The sequence below is a fragment of the Temnothorax nylanderi genome, unplaced genomic scaffold, assembly GCF_030848795.1.
Source record: "Temnothorax nylanderi isolate EJ_2023f unplaced genomic scaffold, tnyl_v1.0 TNYL_tig0006_pilon, whole genome shotgun sequence".
Taxonomy (NCBI): domain Eukaryota; kingdom Metazoa; phylum Arthropoda; class Insecta; order Hymenoptera; family Formicidae; genus Temnothorax; species Temnothorax nylanderi.
This window is the reverse complement of record NW_027249068.1, coordinates 2,646,026-2,670,744: the sequence shown is the minus strand read 5'-3', so window position 1 is coordinate 2,670,744 and position 24,719 is coordinate 2,646,026. Positions and strand designations below refer to the sequence as shown.

General features: G+C 42.2%; 1 protein-coding gene across 2 annotated transcripts; it reads left to right on the top strand.

Annotated features, from left to right (window-relative positions):
• The first annotated feature begins 368 nt into the window (after positions 1 to 368).
• Positions 369 to 23,603, top strand: LOC139779440 (uncharacterized). 2 transcript variants are annotated; one of them, XM_071717795.1, is made up of 6 exons: positions 369 to 520; positions 1,063 to 1,114; positions 17,741 to 17,799; positions 18,026 to 18,363; positions 18,732 to 19,040; positions 19,830 to 19,986. In XM_071717795.1, the coding sequence occupies exons 1-6, from the start codon at positions 451 to 453 to the stop codon at positions 19,839 to 19,841; spliced, it is 840 nt and encodes a 279-aa protein (XP_071573896.1). In that variant the 5' UTR covers positions 369 to 450; the 3' UTR covers positions 19,842 to 19,986. The 2 variants fall into 2 exon arrangements, with proteins under 2 accessions (XP_071573896.1, XP_071573907.1); XM_071717806.1 differs by lacking the exon at positions 19,830 to 19,986 and adding an exon at positions 19,997 to 23,603 and having other exon boundaries at positions 371 to 520.
• The last annotated feature ends 1,116 nt before the right edge of the window (positions 23,604 to 24,719 follow it).

Here is a 24,719-nt window from a genome sequence, read left to right as displayed (position 1 = left end):
GACTATTTAGTATGATATAGAAGAATATTATTGCGCGTTCGGTTTACTTTCGACAAGTAGAGGGCATTACTTGTCAGTTAATTGTGATCACTCCAAATTATCAACCAGCTTCATGCTCGTTCGTATATTTAGAATACTCCATTATCAACCATCTTCGAGATACACGGTTATTTCGAATATCGAATATACCTATATTATTTGGAATTCGGCTGACGGTACGGATTTGAGACTACCATTCGTCGATCCAGTTACTCCGGTTACTCCGGGTTGACTCGACGGCCGCGAAGCGTCGCGCGCAGCCCGCGCAGCGCAGGACGACGACGTTGCATGGCGCGCGCGCGCGCGCGGGTGGGGACGTGGGGACTGGGGACGAGTGGGGCGAGCTCGAGGGCGTCGGACAAAGGTTGGTCGCGTCGAGCGACCGGCCGGCAGCGCATTCGCGACTCAAACATGGCAGCGGCTACCAGCGTTGTCGTGCTCGACAGGGGCAACAACACCACCTGCACCATCAATTTACACGGTGTGTGTGCGCGCGTATGTGTGTGTGTGTGTGTGTGAATGCGTGCGTGCGTGTGTGTATGTATATGAGGGTGCTCTGCGTCTGTGTGTGTGTGTGTGTGCAGCCGCGTGCGAATTCTGTGAAGGAACGCGAGAACCGAGAACCGCGGCGAGATGACTGAAAGCTCCGAAACGTTCCCGCGAGCTTTTCGCGCGTCGCGGATTTATCGCGTCGGTCGCTGCCGCGTCCTGACGCGCGATCGACGAAGCTCTACGTACGGGTATAGTACGGGTACGCTGGTACGTGGCTACGTGCGCGCGTGTTTTGTGCGAGTGTGCATCTCCGCTCTCGGGGCTCTCGCGGTCTGTTTCTGTTGGCGCGATTTAGGGACGACGATGACGGCCGACGGCCGACGGCCGACGGCCGACGGCCGACGGCGGCAGCCGGCGACGATGCGTGGATGCGTTACGTCCACTGGGTGCCTCCTCACGTGTCATCGTCAGCGTGCACCCTCCGCGCGATCCCTCCGATCGATATTCTGATCATAATTTTCCATTTTGCAGGAGCCACCGTGGTGTCCTGGCGGGTGAATAACCAGGAACAGCTGTTCGTTAGGTAAGTACGTGCGTATAAGATTCCGCATGAGTAATCGCATGACGACGCTTTGATAGACAAATCGGAGCCCCCGCGAATGTCCTCCTTATGTCCGCGTTAATTTCCTCTCGAAAAGTAACGCGACTCCAATTAATATTATTGCCTTTTTAATTTAACTTTCGTACTTTTTATATTTGCTCGATCAGGGACGTTTTGTTGTGTTTCTTTAGAATCTTAATTTATCTAATGTCTTAAAGAGAAAAATAAAATTTGGATAATATGCTCAAGATCCGACACGTGGTTAAAATCTTGCGGTTAGTAGACATACGGAAGTATACGGAAGAAAAAATACTAAACTTAATGAATAATTAAATGTTATGTACTCTAAATCTGATTATGAGAAGCATTCAAAATTTGCTCGCGTCAACGCTTAATATATCAATTTGAATTACGAAAAGAGCTCCAGAAAGATACAGATTTTTCGTGAATCATCCTGTATAGGTCGTAAAATGCGGTGTAGAATCGTTGAACGTTAAACGTTGACGTAAGTCGTAAGGTTGCGCGCGAGGTTACGCATCTTAGATGAGATAGAATGCGTTTAGCTTGATCGCGCATTACGATGCAAAATTATAATATCGAAAGAACATTTACGGGAGTGATCTGTCGCAGGAAAATCAAACCGATCGGACAGTTAGGATCATAGAGAGTTACGAAGCGACGTAAAACTGGCAAAAATTTAATAAATTTTCCAACGTTTCGTAATTTTAAATGTTACTTTAGTGTTTTATCGGCAAGACAGCGAAGGTTACACGTTCAATATTTGAGGGTTTAAGATAAATATTTAAATTTCAATTCGAAAAGTCAGGTCGAAGGGTTTTCCAACATCATTACGAATTATCTAACGATTCTAACGTATCGAGAAATCTTTATGCCAATTGATCAAGAAGAATTGAGAGTTTTGAATTTAAAAACATATGAAAAGTGTAATTAAAAATCTCCAATGCGCGGCTTATAACGTTGCGATCTATTGGCCTGCATTATGGCCATTATGCTACGTTAGCCACAGATTACTCTTCGAGATTGAGAGTTCTTCTAGGTGAGAACAAAGTCTGCTCGTGTGTACCATATGCGCACAGATTGCCCAACAAATTGCTTCTAGTCGGATGAGAAAAAAGACAGATCACCGTCGAGTACAAGAATGAAACGATTAAAGTATGGTCATCCGCGAGAACGATATGCGCTCGATTTCAACCTGGACTGTCGCAACGGTTAACAATCGCTATGATAGGAATAAAGCAAGTAAGGAATTATAATATTTACGAATACAGATCAATGTCAAAATTTGTTTCGTTCGCGGTGACTCACAAAAACAGACTCACTTCACCGCCGTATACGTGACCGATTCAAGGCTCTCGCTCTCGTCCGCGGCGCGAAACGTACCGAAATGATACGCAATTCCAATCAGACTGCAAACAGAGAGCAAACAGAGGGTCTGCTCGGTCACGTTTTCCACGAGTTATCTTTTAATTTTTTAATTCAATTTTTAATTATATATTCGCGATCCTGTTAAATATGCATGTATATTTGCACAGTTCGTTTACACCGAAGTATTAACATCGACTTATTAATTCAGCTTTTTCTCGCGCGTCGTTTTATGATTCGTCACTGGGAAAGATGATTGTTTTTCATCACAGATGAACATCAGGCTACATAACTCTCTGCGTTACAAACGCGATATAGCAATGCATCGAATGCCTCCACAAGGCACAAACGGCTTTCAACAAATGTTTTTCCTCTCAATTTCCTTCGGCATACGCAAACATAATCTCCCTTTGATGGGTAGGTACTTCACTTTGTGCATGGAACTTTTGAAAATTCACTTACACCGAGGGAAATATCGCGCAAATCTGTTTCTATATATTTTTCCAATTTTTGCAATCTTCTTGGAGGGGATATGTCTCTTTCTCTCTCGAGTATTATTGTTCTTTCGCGACAATGCAACGCGTAGCATGAGAAGGAAGAGACAACGAGAGAGAAGGCGCGCGCGCGCGCGCGCGCACACCTGCCGAGAAAGAACCGCGTAAAAGCGCGGTGCCCGTGACGATCGCTTTAAAAGCGGCAGCCCGAGAGCAGACGATGAAAAAACTGACGGAGAGCGAAGGCAAGGGCGCTCTCTGGACCAGTACATACCTTATACACGGGGTTCAGGGCCCCTCGTCGCTTGCCAGTCATCGGTCCTTCCGACTGTAAAGCCGCTGTCGAGACTGGGTTTTGCGATAGACCCGCGGCTATCGGAACGATGCATGATGACAGCGTGGAACGTCATGAAAAATCAACATTTAAGCGCACCTTGTCGATCGGCATGTACCGATTGTACTTTCACCAAACGAAACAAACCTCGCGATTTCGTCTTCGCAAAAGATACTTGTGTGAAAGAAAGCGCGAACTCGATTATACATTTTTTTTAAAGAATAATACATAAACCGCAATTATTACTTCTCGTGCTACTTATCGATATATAATTCGGTTTGCGGATATAATCGCGAGTCATCGTTCGATTGCTGTCAGAACTCAGAACGTAGCCACTCCGGGAGAGTTAAGGAATTTTAACAGTTGCGAGTAACACACATATGCAAGGATACACGTACACGGCGCAAGACGCTCGGCAAACACGCTCGTAATTTACTCCAATTTCCCTTGAAACGACTATAAAAGTTACGTCGGTATGTCCGGTCATGATACTGATCGCGATGCACCGACATACGAGGCATATATTTTAATGACAGATACTGCGTGTCTGTCTCCAGGAGAAACGGCGGCTATTAATTTCAATTAATAATGTCGGATATATTAACGTTTAACACATTTAACGGTTACTTACGGAGTTATAACAAGTAGTAAAATCTGTAGCGAATTTTATATTAAACCTTAATGAGATTTTAACTTGAAACGTTTGATTATTTATTACCATCAAATTTTACAAATTTTACAAAGAATTTTACAAAGAATGCAGATTAAAAGAAACCGTCATTAAAATGTATACCTTGAGTGTAATATAATAAATATAAAAAAATGCATCTTGTCTATATAAATTACTAAACGCATTGATGATCAAATCGTGAGACGAAATTGAATGCAGCCGTTCTGAAGCTGACCGATTGTGCCCGCGCACCATCGGTAACATGAGAGGACCACGTGCAGCATGTCGATCTCTCAGTTCTTACGATCCGACCGCGGATGTGGACGTGCCCTCGTCGAACATCTGCGTCCACGACGGCGACGGGGCCCAAAAACGGAAATGAAGAATCGGGGACGAAGCGGCGCGTTACAGCGACGACGCGTTACAGCTGGAATTCCATTAGCGCGATAAAATAATCAGGCAAAACTGCGGTTCACCGGTACGGCGCTCACGGCAAAATAACGATAGGAATAGATAACTTTTATATATCAAGATGTAGGATAACACATAATAATTAAAATACGAAATATGTAAAAATCTGGATACATCGGTCGCTCAGTTGCTCACTTTGGTACGAGGACTAGACTCTGGAATGTGCGTAAGATTGTAAATCTTATAGGTAGCTGGTAGAAGATACGGGCGGATTGTTGCAATAGACTAAACACGAAAGGGTTCGTCCGGCGTGATTGTACTGAGAATTGTAGGCATATTAGTGCGAGCTACACGCAACCCCTTTCGACTCTAACATAAGACAAGCAAGGCGACCTAACTGTTATTTACTTCGTTCGAGAACAGACAAAGACTACCCATGACGGTCGGGAATGACCCCCGAGGGGAGGAAGAGTGAGAGAGAAAGGGAAGCAGGACAGAGACAAATAGCTCGAGCGAATCAAGGAAAACGACAAAGACAGGCTACGGGTGAGCGAAAGGGGTGCGGGTATACAAATGCACGATTCATCTTGACGAAGGGATGGGACGATGATTAAGGGTCCCTCGTCTATCCTCACCAGTCACCACGCCTAAAGACGCGCCACGGTCACGTATATACACATGCTTCGCGCACATTCTCGCGAGAAAGAGCGAGAGAGGAAGAGAAAGAAAGGAACATGGAAAAGGAAAGCGTCCGTTAATGGCTGCCGGCAGGACTCAACCATGAAATTTCAACTCTACTTTCGGATTAGAGGTTTCGTTCGAACCGTGGAATTGGTGAAGCTCGTCTCGCGCGCGATCGCTTCATGTTCCCTATACGCACCGTGTCACGGGAATATAATTCGGGCCCGAGAATCGCACGTTCTCCAATTCTTGAAATCGCTCGAACGTGTGCAGTCTCGCGTGATGAGCGATAATCTGCACGCGCGGATAAACTTTCAGATATATAAGGGCTCTGATATTCGAATCTGTTAATTGTATCAGAACCATCGAAACTCCAATCGTAAAATCTTGAACCGTTGAACTAAATAATTTTTAATTGAAAATACGATCGAGATCCCACCGGGAAATATTCCGAGCCATTACGCCCTTCTTTCAAGAGCGAACGGGCCGGGCTTCTTACGAGGAGCAAGGAGAACGTCAAACGGTCCAGTCGCACGTTAGAAACGTCCCGTACTCGCGTGCATTTGACACCACATACGTCTTTGTCGTCCGGGATTGGTTTGTTGCTGGGCATATGGCGAGAACGTCTGTTTCTAGTGGTAATGCAAAGGCACTTAGGGGATTCTTTCTTCGGACCATGGAAACATTACGATTCCACGCGTTACTTTGCATACGCTATAGTTTAGCATCGTATTCTCAAAACAAAGTCTGTCTGTGCGAGCTCGCTTCGGACATTTTATTTCGTATAATCTCAAGCTTTAAATATAACGATACCACGAATACCAAATCGATAAAAGGCGCATTAAAGTACCGTTAATCTAATGATCAAACAAACCGTTCGTCGTTTATCAACAACATTTGGTATATTCTCAATACTTTAACATCTAATATTTCTGGTCCTTTTATGAAGAATGAAATTAACCGCGCACTAGTTTACTCCAACGGAAGCGACGAACAAACAACTATATTTCGCGTTGTTACGTGAAGATCTCGCGGAAACAAAACCGCGATGAAGAGAAATATGGAAAAAGCACAATAAACGATAGATCGTGGAAAGAGCAGAGCGGATAAACGAAGAAGAGAGATTTGAGAGAAAGAGAGCGTTAATGACACCGCACCAGCCGTCGTCTCGACTTTTTGCCGGTATTCGGAGCGTAGATTTGCACGAGGAAATACGACTAAACGGTCGAAGAAGCGAAGCCGCGACGATAACCGATGACAAACATTCTCGTGCAAGTGCCTCAGCAACGGCCGTGTTTGCGCACTTAATTCGTGTGATAATCATCATTCGGGGGATTGCTGTGTTACGTTACGTTCATCGACGAGGAAAACTAATCGTAAAAACCTGCTTCGGTAGCGCGTTGAGCTTTACGAGCTTGACCATTGGCCACGGTTGAGACGAGACAATCGATACCTACGTCGCGATTATTTTCGCCTGTCTCTATTTAGAGTATTTGTAGAACCCGAATTGTGATCTCTATTCAAATCGTGGGTTTTTCGTGTTATTTTCAATGTAGTGGTAGAAATAGTAATCCTTTTTAAGAACGTGTTTGTTTAATATTTGATTTGTCTTTTTATATCATCTTAAAAATAACGGACATTATAAATGTTCAGTGATACAGGATCTACGATTTTATTTGCAGCATCCGTAAACGCAGATCGCGTTATTGCCGCGAAGTATAACCGAAACTTTGACCATCCAGCTAGTGGCGAGCACGTTTACGAGGGAGATAACGTATAGCTACGCGCGTTTATCTGACGTATAAAAAGCGTCATTTTGACATAAAACATAGGCCGATACGGCGACGCGCTTTCGGTGAAGTTCATCGGGGTGACAAACCCGCGAGACGGACCTCGCATGACTGCCATCGACTCGATTATTTATGATTGTACGACGAGAGAATGCATTTCCGGTCTATAAAAACGATCTCGCAAAAGCGACATTGCTCGCTGGATGTGGGGAAAAATGCAATTGATTAGGCGCTGATAGTCACTATCTCCGGAGAACTTTGACGTAGAAAGATTTATGGTTTATTACGTGAACAGGTCGACATAGTGCTGATAAGCGGTAGATAAGTTTTGCGATGGCTGATAATTAGAAAATTCTCATCGCCTGACAAATTGTTCTTTGCAGTCACATATTATTAGTGAGGTTTAAATTAAACTTCTGATAAAACGCACGTGACAGATTAAATCAAAACTTTTTTGCGATATAAGCGGTTGTGATAAAATACGCGCATTCTTACATTAAAAATTGAGAATTCGCGAGTCGCGAAATTGTGCCGTTCAGCTCGGGATCGGAAGAGCGAGACGCGTAATCATCATCCATCCGGGGCGAATTCGCGCGAATTAAGAATCGGTCCATGGCGCGGCTGATGCCAGCGCGCAGCGGTCGAGATGCACTGTGCACCGGGGACGACACTACACCCGATCTTGAACCCGCGAGCGACGCGGCGCGGCGCGGCGCGGCACCGCGCTCCGCGACGGACGGAAAATAATGCGCGCGGTGGCTCCGGAGCGGAATCCAGTTGAATGGGAATGCTGTAGAATGCTGGCAAAAACCGCAGCCAGCGGGATCATTAGTCTACGGCCCAGCCTGTAACCCATCGCTGCCTTTATACCGGGTGGAAAGAAGTTCGAGCGAGCAGACGCGCTCGCTGTTTTTCGTTCCGCGCGCCGCGGAGACTCGTTGAAATTTCGCCCTCGAACGCGACGAGAGATGTCGAAAACGTGGGGAAAAAAGTAACAAGTCGGCGGCTGTTGAGTATCTCCGATGAAACGGTTTCGAGTTTCGCGCGACAAGGAGATAGAGACGCGCGTGTTTTAAAGATTGAAACTTTACTGTCTTATCTCTGATCTTTAATCGACCGTCTTTAATCCACGTTACAAGTCTGATGAACGTACGTCGACTCAATCGTAAGATACACCTTGAGGGAATTTTATCTTACGAGGGACATAAGGGGAATTCCCTTCGGGAAAGTAATCCGAATACAAATCGCCCCACTCCGATATCGAATTCATCCCCTCGACAAACATACGAAAACGAGTGGAAGATCTACTTCGACCTTTTCTTTTCAATTGTTGCCTCGTATCCAGCGCGAGTAGTTCTTCGCTCTACAAATAAAATTTTTCTTCCACGATTAACCTCGAATCTGTAGACTCTTCTTTACGAATTATTCGTTTCATGGATCCTTAACTTTACAAATGCACAAATGCTCAATATGAGATACTTCCACTGAATTATTTTATTCTACCTTTGATAGGTATTCGTATCGTAGATAGGCGATTTCATATTTTATTATTTCTATATTTTATTGTATTTTATTACATTATTTTCTTTTGCGTTTATTCTCTCGTATTCTTCATTCCTATAAATGTTACGTGTCATGAATTCTTGGCATCGCAAGTTCCTTTCGGAGACTTTACATTGAGAAGATCTTTATAAATCATTGATTTCATTAATCTTTCATTTGATGTGTTATCACGCAAGCGAATAGTAAATCGAGTCATTCCAACATTTTATATACAATAAATACAAAGTATAAGATATTTTTTTCTTTACAATTCCGTACTTTGAAAAAAACTGCAAACCTTACCTGTTTCTGCTGCATTAATCATGTCTCGTATGTTGTTATTATATTTAGTTAATCGGTACCATAAATTATGAATCTAGATCAGATTTATTGCAAGGTAATCGCGCAATTTGTGCTAATGGTAGTGGTAGTGATAGTGCAGGAAATTGCGTTATAAAACTGAGACTTCTACATACCTAATGAATAGTGAACAGCGATTCAAGGTCTTCATCACTCGTACGCGATCTCGTGCAAGTCGGTGGAAAAAACCCTTTCCTTTTTCGCGAGCGAACGGCCGCGACGCGCGTCGATCTTTTTAACGGGCCGCCGCGCCGCGCCGCGCCGCGAATGACACAGTTGCGCCTAATGCGAAGAGAGCGAAGCTTTTTATGCTAATTGCAAGTTATCCCGAGAGAATGCAAACGGAACCGGAGTGCGCGCAAACCAGCGAACTCGACGGCGAAAAAGCTCCGCGCGAGCAAACGCGGACAAGAACTCGCTCAAGGCGGAACGCGCGGCTTAAGCCGTAAAATAATTGCGTGTTTTGCAGGACGCAAAGTGAAGTACTACGCTCAAATCTTCCTCGCGGACGCGGAGGAATTCGTTCGTCGATGTTACATTTACCGCTTGTGAGGATCGCGAGACTCGTATCCACGCTTCGCGTTTATCACCAAATAAATGCAGGACATCGGATCCGGGCTCTTATTTACATAAAGTTCATAAAACATAAAATTCGCTACGGTTCGCAACGATTATTGATCTTTTATCAGCTTATATCGCGTGATGCGTAAAAACGTATCGCATTATTTGCATTATTTGCGATACCCGTAACACCGAAATCCTCCAGAATTACCGAAAGTTCGCTACGTTCGCCATTATTACAGTCGAGACAATTGTTTCGAAAGATCGAAAGCTGTCGTTCAATTTCCTTTACGTAAAAGCCGCCCAATTAACAGTCATTGAGCGAAACTCAGATGTACGGTCGGCGGTTGTGCGATGAGATTTAAAATCCCGTCTGCAGAAGCAACGGTGACGGCATCACCACCGAAGAATTCGCTCAACCGCGGCCCACTCGTTCACTTATGCTGACTTATCCACCGGCGTGCTGCTTGCGAGAAACTACCAAATCAGCTCGTTATCGCGGCTCGGCAATAAACGCGACAATAATCCTCGACTACCATGTTTAAGTTTTGATAACGACGTTACTACCATCGTGGAATCAGTAGAAACGACGTTGTATTTCGTGTCAATGGGTTGGAAATTATCTTCCCGGCTTTAATCTTTATTACGTATCTTGTTGAATAAAAGTCAGGCTTGTTAGAACATCCAAATGTCATGAAATCAAGTTTGAATTATTCACAAAGACCCGAATTTGATTTTAATTGATTACATATGCGTAAATATAATTTAACAAATATACTATTATATATTGCAGTATAGAAAATGAAATATTGGTACATCTATTGATCGTTTATATACATATAGACGAGTAGATCTTGCTTTATATTCCATCAAGATTTTCTCCAACTCGCTATATCTAACAGCCGAAGTATCCATTTATGACATCCACCTCGGATTTACGATCGCGACGCCAAGAGATATTACGATGGCAATTCGGCTTTTGGCGGATCTTGTTTTCATCTTCATCCTTCATAGCTTAGTGTTCTTGATTCAAGAGAACGAAAAGTAATATCAAGAAAGACCAATTCTCCAACTCTATGTCATATCAATAACAATCAATACTTAGGAGCTTTAATAGATGCATTTGTGATAGGATCCAAGGACCGTGTAGCAAAAGGTTAAAGGGCTCCCGTTGTGTAATGAAGCTCGCGAAGAAGCTAGTCGAGGCACTCGAGAAAACGAATTTGTTTCGTCTGATTTTAAGCTTCCGGATCGTCCGAACTCGCGGCGTACCGGTCGGCGATTTAACGTGCGCACGGTGCGACGGAAAATTACGCGACGGCTTTTTTGCCGGGCATATTTCCTCGTTTATCAGCGTCCGTTAGGTTCCCGTGACCGCTCCGGCTAGAAGCAACTTCTCCCCGACAAGAGCAGCAACGCCCGTGGCCCTGCACCGCGAATGCGTCCGACCTAGTATAAATAGGTTTGCTTCTTGCCGGCCTTAGTTAAACAAAGTTTCACGGTGGTGGTGGACGGGCACGGGGAGACGCGACGCGGGGGTTGGTCGCGGGTAGAGAGGAGTCTGTGAACCTTGCAGAGCCTCGCCCTGCTGGTGCTGCTGGTGCTGCTGAGCTGCTGCCGCTGCCGCTGCTGTTGCCGGTGGTGCTGCTGCTCCTGCCGGGATCCGGGGAAAACGCAAAAACCGCTGGCTTCGGCGGAGCTCGAAGCGGATAACTTCGACACGTACCGGGTGTCCTCACTCGAGCTCGGTGCATGGCTAAATACCCGCACGGGCGCTCACCCCGCGGTGTACGAAAGCGTGCGAGATTAATTTCCGGATTGCGTCAGCACTCTGCAAGGAGCTGGCGTAATTCGGAAGATAAAGAAAAGTCTCGAGATATCGGCGTCCCTGATATTGCCAACAAGCGAGAGGACGTAATATATATCGTCCGACAAGAAAAACGGATGCGGCTCGGGTTTATTTACGACGGGTCACGGCTTCATTTTCATCTGCTTACTTCGAGGAGGAGGCTCCTTCGCCCCCTTCCTCCTGTCCCCTCGCGCTAAGTGAACGCAGTTTCGAGTTTTGTGCATCATCGATAATAATCATCATCGTGAGACCACGGTGTCGGGAAATCACTGCCACGAATACTCGGTGCCCCAGATAACGAGAAGATAAGTGTTCCGAGATTATATACGCCCTCCTTTGGCTTCTCCTTTTTTCTTCCTCGTCGTTCAAGTCCATAGACCAGCGTACCAAGAACACGTTCGTTATTACGTTCATATAGAAATGGCCAGGGAACTCGCGCTCGTGGACTCGGACTCGGATGACTCGGTTACGCACTTTCACTTCTGTCAGCATTCGGCGCTTTGGCCTTGCACTTGCGCGATTTTATTTGCGCTTGCATTCGACGCGCAATATCCAAACGTTTCCATCGTTCGGGATATTCGATATTTAGAACGAGATTGCACGATAGAATTTTAAACAATGTGTAGCGAGCGAATTGGACGAACGATTTTTCGATTGAATGTAGATATCTGTTACCACGGAAATTCGTGACTTTTTTAATAGAAATTCTAAATTACGCGAATAACTGACAGCGTTATTTCGAATACTGACAGATTTTCGTTTCCACATTTCTAGACTATCTTGAATTTGTTTCACGAACATTTGATCGAACTTATCTTTTTTCATTAGGTATATAATTAAATGTTTGTACCGAACTTACTGCAATGAGGGAAATAACTCGAAACAATGTGTAATTGTGGTGCCCCATCGCGTTTTTCGTGCACCACACGACACGAAGGTACGATTGGCATTATCCCGATAGGAACTCCAGTCGAAAGGGGCCCAGTTTTTCGCAATAATTCTCGGTCGCGGCCCTGAGACGAATTCTCGTCAGAATTTCACTGATCGTAAATCGCAACCGTAGCAGATGGCCGAGCCGCTGCTTCTCCAGCACTTAATGCACTTATAATGCGTGGCATCCGCTTCTCGCATTTTGCGGCATCTTTGCGACTGCAAGACTGGGAGGGGCTCCTTTCGAGGGCGTCGAGGTGAAGTGCCACAAATCGCCCGCAAAACTCATCAAAGAACTTTCAACTGTTAATGATGGTATATTAACTCTGTGTTACTTGTGTGGGGTGTATTTTACACCCCAGCCTTAGAAATCTACTAAATTCACAGATTAAAACTTTATTACCAATTGAATGCTGCACAAATTATTTCGTAATTAAAGAAAAACTTTTGTACTTATCTTTATCTGAAAGATATATAGAATATTATCAACCTTTATTTAATTGTAAATCATTAAAGAGAACAATAAAAATTGAGATACAATGTTAAGGTGTAAAATATACCCCACATAAACAATTACGTTAAAAAAACCATATGTATTAATGTATTAATGTATTGTAAGGTTAATTTGAAATAATTTGAAATTAGTTCCAGCCGATTCTGAAATTCTATACGAAGACGTTACGCTGAAGAGACCGGATGTCTCAGAGGAGTTAATTGGCACTTGATAATTCAGAGAAATCCATCTCCGCTCTTCGACCGTAATCACTTTCTAATGCCAACGTGGAAGTTGCCAGCATTAATAATTACGATATTTTGCATAATTAAATTTACGCGATCCGCGCGCATTTTTTCCACGAAAAATTTGTCGTTGCACACGAAGAACAAAAAAAAGGACCTTGCATTTTTTTCAATAAAGATGCATCCAGCTCGCGTATATGCACGATTACGAATAATTTTATTAAGTTTGTAGTAGTCATGTGGTTGCACAATATTGTATAGATACACGTGACGACGACGCAAGTCCATACAATTCCGGCGAATTCGTTCCAGTTCTGGAGAGAAAGAGGAGATGCAGCAGCTTCTATTGCAGATATAGTAGCTTCACCGCAAGAAGCGCCGCGCCGCGTCGCCGTGTAATTGTCTTCGGCTGCAAAAGCGCACAGTCACACCTTATTTATAATCCTGTCGATTCATGACGCTGTGGATATCGCTCTGCCGTACCGATAATTAGTTTTCACATGTACGAACGCAAGCGTATCGTTGCCTGTTTCGCGCGAGGAAGAATCGATTGATCTAACTGCGAGCGAATAAAATGCGGATAATTTTTACAAAATAGTCAACGATAACGGGGAGAAGATAATTAAGACGCCACTGATACTCGCAAACGAATGCTTGTTGCTTGTTTTCTCAAAACTTACCGGTATTAAATCTTGTTTTTATTATATGACTAGACATCACAGGCGCGCGCGTTATTTGTAGCGCCAAGTTAAATATCGTAGTGCAATATCACAAACATAAATGAATTCGATCGGAACGACAGTGGTGTAAATCAAAGTGCTCGTTACAACGAAATCTGACGCGGAGGATAGATTGTGCTCATATTCTCCACATGCGTAATATTTCTGGTTTCTTGAGAGTTCCACTACGGGACATTCATCAAAATCGCGGGGAAATTTTTCACGGGAGTTCACCTTCCATATTCGTTTCTTTCGTTTTATCCTGTTTCAACGCGTATCGATGATTCGCCGGCTGTTTAGCATCTCTGACTTGCTAACGACTCATTAAAGCCGAAGGGTAATTTTTCACTTGCCCGCTCATTAATATTCCTCCTGTGCCACGAACTCTCGAGCCGTTCACCGTGTAACGCGAGAAACGTCGGAATCGTCGTCCAATCCTCCTCGCACTCTTCTTATGGTCAGAGATAATGAGCGCGCGAGAGATAATGCGGAAAGATCCTTTGGGACTCGCGTTCCGGGATATCGAGTAGGACACTCTCGACGTCGGCAGACGAGCGTAATTTCGTGTGGCTGTAGTCGGTAAGAAGAAGTCGATTGAAAATTGTTGCGCCCGTAAAAAGCGCGCATACGTGCCGCGAGAGTTAATTCGCTGTAACTTATCTCCCTCTCGCGTCATCGAAAATATCGTGGATAATATATTGCGAGTTTGTGCCGCGATACGCAAACGTAGGTGCGGAAGCTGCGAGCGTCCGCTGTTGCGAAAATGATCGCTATGTTCATTCGATCATCGCTGGTGATTATCGTGCTGTAAGAGATGCGCTATAAAGGGTATCCTTCTCTCGGTGGCCGGTGCCACCGGTATCGTCGATTGAACTAGCATCATCGAGATTACGTTCAAGTTGTCAATTTTTAATTACAGCCGAGGCGGAGGGGCAGCGGTCTCCCTCTCTCTCTCTCTCGCTCTCTCGCTCTCTCATGGGAAAAAAAGTTAGTTGTACAAATCTTCCCGCGCATCGATCGCGCACCGCCAATTACCGAGCACCCTGTATACTCGCGCGGCGCGACGATATCCCGCGAATGCCGGGCGTAACCGCGTCGAGAATTGGGTGCCGGGCGTAGCGAGCGGCAACGGGAGATACCAGCAGCTAGAAACGACCAGGAGGAGAGAGAGAGGTTGGAAACTGTGATGCCCGCAAAAAGCATGGCAGACAGCGCCGATCGTTTTTGCTCGGCGTCAGCCGCGTTCCTACCGCCGCGCCGCGTCGTCGTACTTCGTGGTGGTACATCGTTCTACCCTCTCGCTTCCTCTCACCCCTTGGTCTTCCCACTCTCGCATTCATCCTCCCTTCTTGCCTCCCTTCCTGCCCTCTTCGTCCTCTCTCTCTCTCTCTCTGGCATAAGTTCCCTCTGTCTCTCTTTCTCATTCTCTCCCCCTTCCCTCCCCCTCTTTCTCTCTCCCTCGCTTTGTCCCTCTCCCGCCTTCCCTGTGTCTTTCTCCTTTCGCTGTGACACTCGGGTTGTCGCGATCCATCTATCTGTCCATCTCTCCATCTCTCCATCTCTGTTCCCATGTTCCGTTCGCCTCGGAGTCGTGCAAACGGATGGGATTACCTTCTCCTTCTTCTTCGCGGTTTACGCATCCAGGAAAATGGATTACACCGTATCGCTGCCTGTGAGAGAATACGAATAGCGGCATCCGGTGACGAAAGCGCGCGTGCTTCTGGAATCGAGATTTCGTCATTAACTTCATCATCGGCTGTCAGGGTTGATTGGTGCGCGAAGGGCGATATCGGAACAATCGGGTATCGATCCACGTCAAGTGGAATTCATTTTCACTTGATGGCTCTAATTGTCCTGATCAATTATCAATTGCCAGATGGGCAATTTAGCGCATATCGGAACTCTTCATCGTGGTTCGCATTCAAGATACTAATATCAATTTTTGTACCTACTTTCGTTTTATACGAATTTCTTAGATACGCGACGCGCAAGCATTTCAATCGAAAATTACGCGGCTTCTCACAGTTTAAGAAGCGCGGTCTAACAATAGGTATCGATACGTTTCGATTTCGCGCATTCTCCTCGCAGTCTTAGATCCCGAGTGTATCTTCAAGCTCCTTCTTAGGAACATCTCCGCGGCCCCTGACAGGCTTGACTAATGGTCATCCTGCATCCGCCCTCCGGCTTTATACTTCTCCGTCTCTTTCTCTTTTTCTCTCTCCGCGATGCTCACCCAACGCGACATCTCCGTCTCTCTCCCCTTAGGATCGAGGATATCAACCGTTCCGAGAGCATTCTAGTTCGCTAACGAAAGGGATCAACGAGTTTTCTGACTTGCCCGAAATAGTCTCAGAATCGACGAATCGTACAAATATTTAGACATTCTGAAAAAATATGCGTCAACTTATTTTTTTACTCAAGTATTTCGACAACCATTTATCTCAACGGATCTCGTAATCCTAAGTAATGCGCTATGAAACAGGTATCGGTAATCAGAATATATTGAGGCTCATATATCTTGTGCGAAGATATTTTTAAATTGCCAGAATATCGAGAAGAAATATCGTGGTATTTTATGAACGTTGGCTGTTAGGATAATTAGGAACTTGTGCAAAAAACCTAATTATCTGTTACTTAAATAAGAGAATTTTTCTCCGGTTCCTTATATATATAGTTCCGGTCGCAACCAACCCGGTGAAACGAATTCTCAGGGATTCTTTCTCGTCAGCTCTACAAATTGAGTATTTTAAGTATTTAGCCTCTGTCATATAATAAGATACCGTAATTATTCATTCATCCACGAAATGATTGTTACAGAAAACCCCGATGGGACAAAATGGCGAAGAATAGAAGATCGATCTTTTTCTTTTTTTTTCTTTTACAAGGGCTGTAATTTGGTTCCGCCGACCTTCGAAAATTCACTTTCAACTTTGACTTAAAGGACTTAAACAATGCAGTTAGCTATAAAACTATTTCCCTTGTAGAAAAATTTAGCTTGTGAGGTATATAGTCCGGCACATTGTTTATCGACCTGACTATATTGTCTCTCCTTTTCCGAGAACTTCAGGCAAAAGTGACGAAAGCACGGTATATTCGTAGGTATATTAGCGTCTACCTCTGAGAATGAACGAAACGCGATAACTTATACTGATATAACATTATTTTGTCAATTTCCGGGGTTCTACGAGGCGGAATATCGTTGCGGCAATCACGTTGCAACATTAATCGCGACACGCATTTTGATTGTTGTGTCGTCAAATTTTATGAAACAGCCTCGCAGTATTTCGTATTATTATTTATACATCGACGTAACCCCGCTCTATCCTCAACAGAATACGCGATCGTAAAATTCTGCACGGTCCTCGTAAATTAGTTAAACGAGGAACTCCCCGATGGAGCTCTCGTAGTCCAAACCGCGCCTGCAAGAATATAAAGAGCGCAAAAAGAGGAATAAACGTGAATTGTTTATTCGAAATAGATCCTTAAAATGTCGCTTTTTTCCACTTTTAACGTAATATGTCTCTGAAATTGTTATCAAAATTCAAAATTTCAATGAAAGTTGCGTTAAATAGACCTTTTTTTATTAGATGCTTTGTTGTTAGACCTCTGCTGTTTATCGGTAACAAATCGTTAGCTCGCTCAACAAACATTTACAACTATGCATCACCTATGCACGCCTACAGACGGTTTCATTAATCTGACATCTGATACGGGCGCAATTTACAATAACAACGAGCAATAGCAGCGAGGAACAGAAGGAAGGGATATTCGTCCGCATATTTTTCGATGTTATCGACAATATCGCAGAGTCTTCGTATTTTTTTTTTTTTTTTGTTACAGGGAGGGAATAATAATAATACCTACGCTTTTCGATGTATCCGGGCGTAAAAACAAAACGCGCGAACAAATAAATTCTCGCGTCGTTTTTAAAATAATAATATGTTCTCTTTGATTTTCCATGGGATATTTGTCTCGTTAAATAATGAGAAATACTAGATTGGAAATGTAATGGCTGTGCAACATAGTAAATTACGATCAAAATGTCCAAATGAGCAATAAAATTTATAAACGAGTACTCCTATTAATACACAAGTATCATCAATTTTTTTTCTCTGTCTCCAACGGCTGAATCTTGGTGTGTTTCAGTAAGCAAGCTGTGTTCGACGGAAAGAAAGCGATCAGGGGCGGCATACCGTTCGTCTTCCGTAAGTATAACAAACAAAGCGTGTTTTATGGCTGGATAGAAAAGAAAATGAAATAATTCGAGCAAAGTTTAACGCGACGGCATAATTCGCACGCGTGCGAATCCAAATTGCTGATAAAGAGAGCCAATTCGAATGTCGTGTGAAAATTTAACTGCGAGTCTAATTAAAAAATCTAAAACAGCAGCGATATTTACACGGTCCGACACGATGCACGTTATCCCCGCAGCACAATTCGGATCGTGGACGTTCGGGCCACCCCACGGCTTCGCCAGGATCATGCGTTGGAACGTGGAGAAGTCGCCGGAGCGATTGCCCAGCGGGGACATCGAGGCAATATTCTCGATAATGGACAACGATTTCACGCGATCGCTGTGGAACTCACAGTTCAGGCTAACGTACAGGCTAATACTGCGTGAGAAGGAGTTGCATTTCAATATCGGCGTGTACAACCCTAGCAGAGAAGACACTTTCAGCTTTAATCTGCTCCTACACACTTATTTCAAGGTACCCGATGTCAGGAGATGCCAAATCACGGGACTGCACGGATGCACGTTCCTCGACAAGGTAGCGAAAGCCTTTTCTGCTAAATTATATATAAGCCGACAATTGAAATGTAAATGTAAATGTAAATGTAAATCGATTGAGAGATTATTCACTGAAAATTTCACTGCAAGGCTCACGGAGAAGAATCGCTTGTTTTCAATTAATCGTAACTAGCTGATTATTAATAACTCAGTGGAGAGTCGACTTTAAAACTTGCGCAAAAAGATCTATCATTACATTTAAAGATGAGTCATCAAAGAGTCAGCCTGGAACAGTGTGTAGCGTGTACGTACGATGCTCCGTTAACACGGAGTCCGGGGCGCAAGTGATTATCGCAACCACACGCATTATCCTGCCTCACACGAGTTATGTTTCATTCACGCACACAGACTAGGGAGAACCAAATCTTCCAAGAAGGCCGCGACGTCGTCACGGTGTGCGAATGGACCGACCGGGTCTACCAGAACACGCAGCCGGAGCATATCATCACGAATGTCGTTTCCGGTAGGAAGATGCGCGTGCAAAAGTACAACTTTCCCGACACGGTCGTCTGGAATCCCTGGCAGGAAAAGGCGCGCGACATCCCGGACTTCGGCGACGATGAATTTCCCAACATGATATGCGTCGAGAGCGGCCACGTCAGTAGTCCGGTTATATTGTTGCCAGGAACGGCCTTTGAGGCGAGCCAGATATTACAGGTGAGTTTATTCCTATCCTACGTCGATCGGTAACGCGAAATCGCGTCTGCCGGCGCAATTAACGATAGAGGCGTAGATTATCGTAATATCGTTATAATACAAATCAAGTCCACATACGTAGCGTATAGGTAGAACAAAAATTCAAACTGTCGATATTAATACCGCGATTAAATCTTAATCATCTTAATCTCAATGTAATTCGAGTCGTCATACTTTACCTGAAATCTTACGCTATTACCCGTAATTACGATCATTCGTGATACCATTACTCCGTATGCTGTACATTATACGGAGTAGCTACGAATAGAAATTGACCGAATAATTGAGCTAAGATTTTTTTGCCTCATGTGGACTATTTCATGTGGACTCGTTTGCAAACTAAGAGCTTTTCGCTTTTTATAGTTATGATTTCAATTCGCGAGACAAATATTAAAACCTTGTGCGAAACGAGAAAATATTTTGCATGAAATTATTTATTATTAAAGAGTGGCCCTCTACTTATCAATATATGTTATTAAAACACTGCCATTATTATCAATTAAATATTATTAAATGCTTTTTACCGCATAATTTCTTAATACTGAAATTTATATTCGGAGGCATAAAGTTACAAGTTTTTTGTGTGGAACGCTCTATACAATCTGATGACGTAACGTTATATTAATTCAGCATAAAGTATAAATAGCGAAATGCGAGCTGCAAATGTCGCAATATTTATTCATTACTATGATAAAAATTCTTGCAAATTATAATTTTCCTCGTGTTTGCGTACGTATACGTATGTTTCAGCCACTTTTATGAAAAATTTTAACTACCAGAAGTCGAAAACCATTGAACAAGAAGGATCCTAGGATAATGAAGTGCACTTATACCGCCTGTTAGATGTAATATTACAGCCAGCGGAGCTACATTTGTGAAACGTAATGAACTACTATGTTTCCATCGACTTGTTCAAGGTGATGTGAGTAGAGAGTGGACCGACGTCGCACGTCAATGCCGGAGGCGGTACCAATTCGCTGCTTCCGACATCCTCAGCATCGTCGTCCGCGGTCTGGCCAACGGGCACGGGGTGGCTTTACATGCCGCCCCCACCGCCACCCCCGCCGCCCCCGCCGCCACCTCCACCACCGCCGCAGTCGCATCCGTCGCACTCGTCGCATTTGCATTCGCATTGCGTTGCCCAAACCTGCACGATATGTTCTTTGAATCTTTAGGAATCTTTAGACCCGAAGTGAAGTCTGCAAACTATGCGAGAACCCCAGAATCTCTTCGTTTCTCGCTCCTCCGATTAGTCGTTTCCTCGAAAGACTCGAGATCCACAACATCTCACGGTGGAGAATGTATTTTTTTTTTTTTTTTTTTTTTTTCGCCGAGTCCATCGAGGTAACCCGCGTGATAAAGGCAAGTAACTACTAGTTAATTTTATTGAAGAATCTGTCTTCCTTCATTCCACTTATTTTTATCTTTGTGCTTCGTCCGTGTTTTATGATAGGAATCACGAGAAACTAAATCCAAAACGGCCAATCGAATACGCGAATGTGAAAGATCAAAATCAATCTATGTATCTCTCTTTGTTTTCCGCCGTCCAAATAACAATCAGATACATAGGATTTATAAATGAGTCAATTACATTATCTGAAGACGAGATCGCGTTATTTCATTTGCAATAATTATTTTTCCTTTATCAAAGACATTGAAAAATTGCAGAGAGGTACTCGCATAAGTATTACACGGAATAGGATCCTTTTGTTAGTTAAAAAAAAAACATCCTTAAAAACGAGCGAATTAAAGTTCACTCGATCCATCACAAATATGCATACATTCCATATATAAATGGAAAGCGAAAGAAATATATGTCCCGTTTCGTACTCTTGACTCATCCCGTTTAGGTATTAGCACGCAATATATTGTTATAGGTGTAGATTGATATTAGGTATGTAAGTGATTTGTTAAATTTACATACGACAAAACTTTCGCTACAGAGTTTCCAAGTATGATGTAATTAATCGTTCGTTTTAATAAACGACGATTCGATCTAGTTTGCTTGCTGCAAGATGTATATTTGAAATTAGTAAATAGCAGAAAATGCACTTGAGACATATTTTGCGTTATATGAGCTATAACAAAAATGTTCTCGAAAAACTTTATATATATATAAAGTTTAAAAATGTTTAAAGGCACTATACTTAATTATTTTCTCGAACGCAAAGAGTCTGGCTTAAATGTATTTTTATTTGTTTAAATTAATTACGTGTACAAACTATGTACAAAAAGACTTAACGTTTTTTTTTTAATGCAACTTTTATAATCTTGTGCTAAATTGGCTTACGCAAATTTTAATACATTTTCAGAATCTTCATATATATATGTAATTACGGAGATTTTTGAACACTCCCTATTGCGTATTAAGCGGAAAATAATTCTGAAGTACAAAAGATTTTCTATAATAATTTAATTAAATAACACAAGTCTGCATGATTTTTGTGTCTGGGAAAGAAAAGTAGTTTCTTATAGTTTTTTTGTAAAACGCTAAATCCGAATCCGCAACCAAAACTGTCAGGTTCACGAGAAAAATAATAGAGTTAAATAGAGTTAATTCGCAGCTGACGAACCCGATGTACGAAAGACTTTTTAAAAGTCTTTTGCACATCTAATTCTTCAGCTATGAATCTTCAAAAAAGGTCAAAAACGCGTTTTTAGGGGGTTTTTTATTTTTCTCTTATTTTTCTCGTAAACCTGACATGATAGAACACTTTTGCTTATGGATTTGGATTCAGCGCACAAAAAACTGTAGAAAACTATTCGCTTTTTCCAAGACCATAGAAAAAAAGTCAAATTTTGCAGACTTGTGTAATTAATTATGTGAAAATAATCGGATTAGATTTATTAAATTTATTTAGAAAGAAAGAGATTTTTTGCAATTTTATAATATTTTAGCATAAGAGAGAATCGATTTTATGTAATTCTTTCAAACATTACGGATAAACAGCATGCTACGTGTGCGTGAGTTTGTTCAATATCTCTATAATATATAATTTACCTATGAACAATACGAATATGGTGCTATTGTTACAAAATAGTGTTGTAATGATAAGTCGCGCAACACACACTCACACGCACGCACGCGCACACGCACGCACGCACACACACACACACACACACACACACACACACACACACACACACACACACACACACTTACTCGCATACGTACATACATACACGCGCACACATACAGACATAAACTAGATAAGCTCAATCAGGCATTTTTCCGTAATGTAATTTTACACAATCTTTCTTCAGAATTTTCGAAACTACTGTCCCGAAAATATTGCATATTACATTTGTTCATATGCAAGAAGAAACGTTGCATCATCGAAATAGACATATAAGACAACATTTACTGTAATATTATTACATATTAGCATAAAAATTGCATGTGCATACGGAGAACTTTGTAAAAACATTGACCATTTAACAATTTTAACAGGAAGATGAAGGAAATAGAAGCAACATTTTGCCGCCCATTTTTAGATAATTGTATTATTATTAAGGTATCACGAGAACTAGAGACACTATCCTAAGGCTCAGCCGAAACTCAATTTAAGTAATGGCGAGTTAAGTTAATTAAACTTTATACCGAAGATAATTGAATTTGTAATAAAAGCATCGAGCATTTTTTCAACTCAATTGTGAATTTGACAGAGATAAATTAAAATACAGGACCATATATTTTAATATAAATTTTTTACTTACAAAAGGAAGGACAAATTATTATTATCTTATTAAGTATATTTAATAAAAATACGCGAAATAAATTGACTACATTGTAAAGTTAATTGTGTGAGTGAAAAGAAATCGGCAAAAGATCCACGCATGTCTCTATTTTATATAAAAATATAATCTATGCCAACGCGCGCGTGCGTATTAGTTTTATTCAATAGCCGAAATACATTCGGAATCGACAATTTTTTTACGTTATATGGATTTCCAATGTCATGTACGTAATATTAAAGTATTACATGTAAATTCTTCAAATCAACTATCCCATATTAGTAGGGTACTATTATAATTAAGTAAATGCTCAATATAGCGCGCTGTTCCTCGCATATTATAAACTTGCAGTCAAACGAAGAAAAAAAAAAGGACGAGTGGAACGTTCCTGCTTATAGATGTTTTATAGTACGCGAAAAAAAGTACAGCCTAGGAAATCCGAAATAATAGCCACTCGGAATAAAAGAGTTGAATTTCGGCAGTTTTTGCAGATCGCAGAGAATGCTAGTTTCACGAGGGTTTTGGTCTTTAGAGGCTCGACAATACGTTCGTCATTTAGTATAGTGTACATTCTTTTTTCTTTTCTTTCCCCCCATATTAGCAATTAAGGTTCGGTCTTCCACCGCTGTGACATTTATCGAATTACATCGTACACCATTTCTCATTCGATTCAATGTTAATATCCACGAATATTTGTGATTAAAGCGAAATTATGAAATCGCGATTAAAATTAGTACGTTAAGAAAGTGTACTCTTTTTGGGAAAGTGCAATAAAAATGTGGGAAATAATTGTACAATCTCCATTTTCTCTTTCACCGTTTAATAATTTGTATTTAATTGTAGAATTATTAACTGTTGAATGTCGAACTGTTACTAAACGATTTCTATGACGTATTGTGATGCAAGTAAAGCGATATACCGTTCAGGACAGGACGAAAAGATTTGAGAGTTATGCGTGTATTGTTAAAATTTGAACAGTTTATTACAAGCGAGAGGGAACGATAGTGGCACATGCGTGTCTAACGATCGTTCGCTTGTTACACATTTAATTACACAACATATTAAATAAGTTTGAATTTACAGAATTGGAAATTAGTACTACAATTATATCGTATTATTTAATATCCTTATACCTAGAGAAACCAGTCAAACGCGTGTTCTCTTTGACTGAATTTAGGTGTAGGTAACGTCAAGTTTTTTGTACACACTGATTATAACTGTTTTTGTGAGCAACGTGTAAATAACAAGATAATCGAGGCTAGGTCCAGAGGCATGTCATATGGTCGACACACCCGCATACGGCCGACAATGGAAAAATTCTCTAACATCGAAAACATGGTGATTACTTTCTCCGTCCCCGGTATAAGCATCGATCCCTGTGTTCCGTACAATCGTGAATCTTTTTAGCATAGCCATTGGATGCGATATAGCCGTTTCTTGTCGTAAAAATTTACACACTTTCTCTGTGGAATTATCTCGCTGCCTGATTCGACTTATCCCCTGGTTCACCTTGCTGTTTCTTAAGCTGTTTCTCTCGCATTCGTTCCGCGTCGCTGTAAAAGATGAAAGATTGCTCCATAAAAAATCTATTTCTATTCTCTCGAATGGGAAAAAGGTACAGACACGTCCTGAGGGGGCTTACCGTGCTTTACGTTGTTCCAAGGAAAGACCTTTATTGCTGTCTTGTTCGGCCGCTGCCTTTTTTGAGGTTTTTTTCAAATTCTTGGCTCGTGCTAGTTCACGTTGATTTCCGCCTGTAACGCAATTAACTAATTAACGGTTTTCTTTTGAGGAAGTATCGAATTTTCAATTTTAATATAATTTTCATTTTATTTTACTCCGCAATTTTTCGGTTTATTTATTTCTTTCTCATAAAGGTGCTCATAAAAAGAGCGCTACTTATCC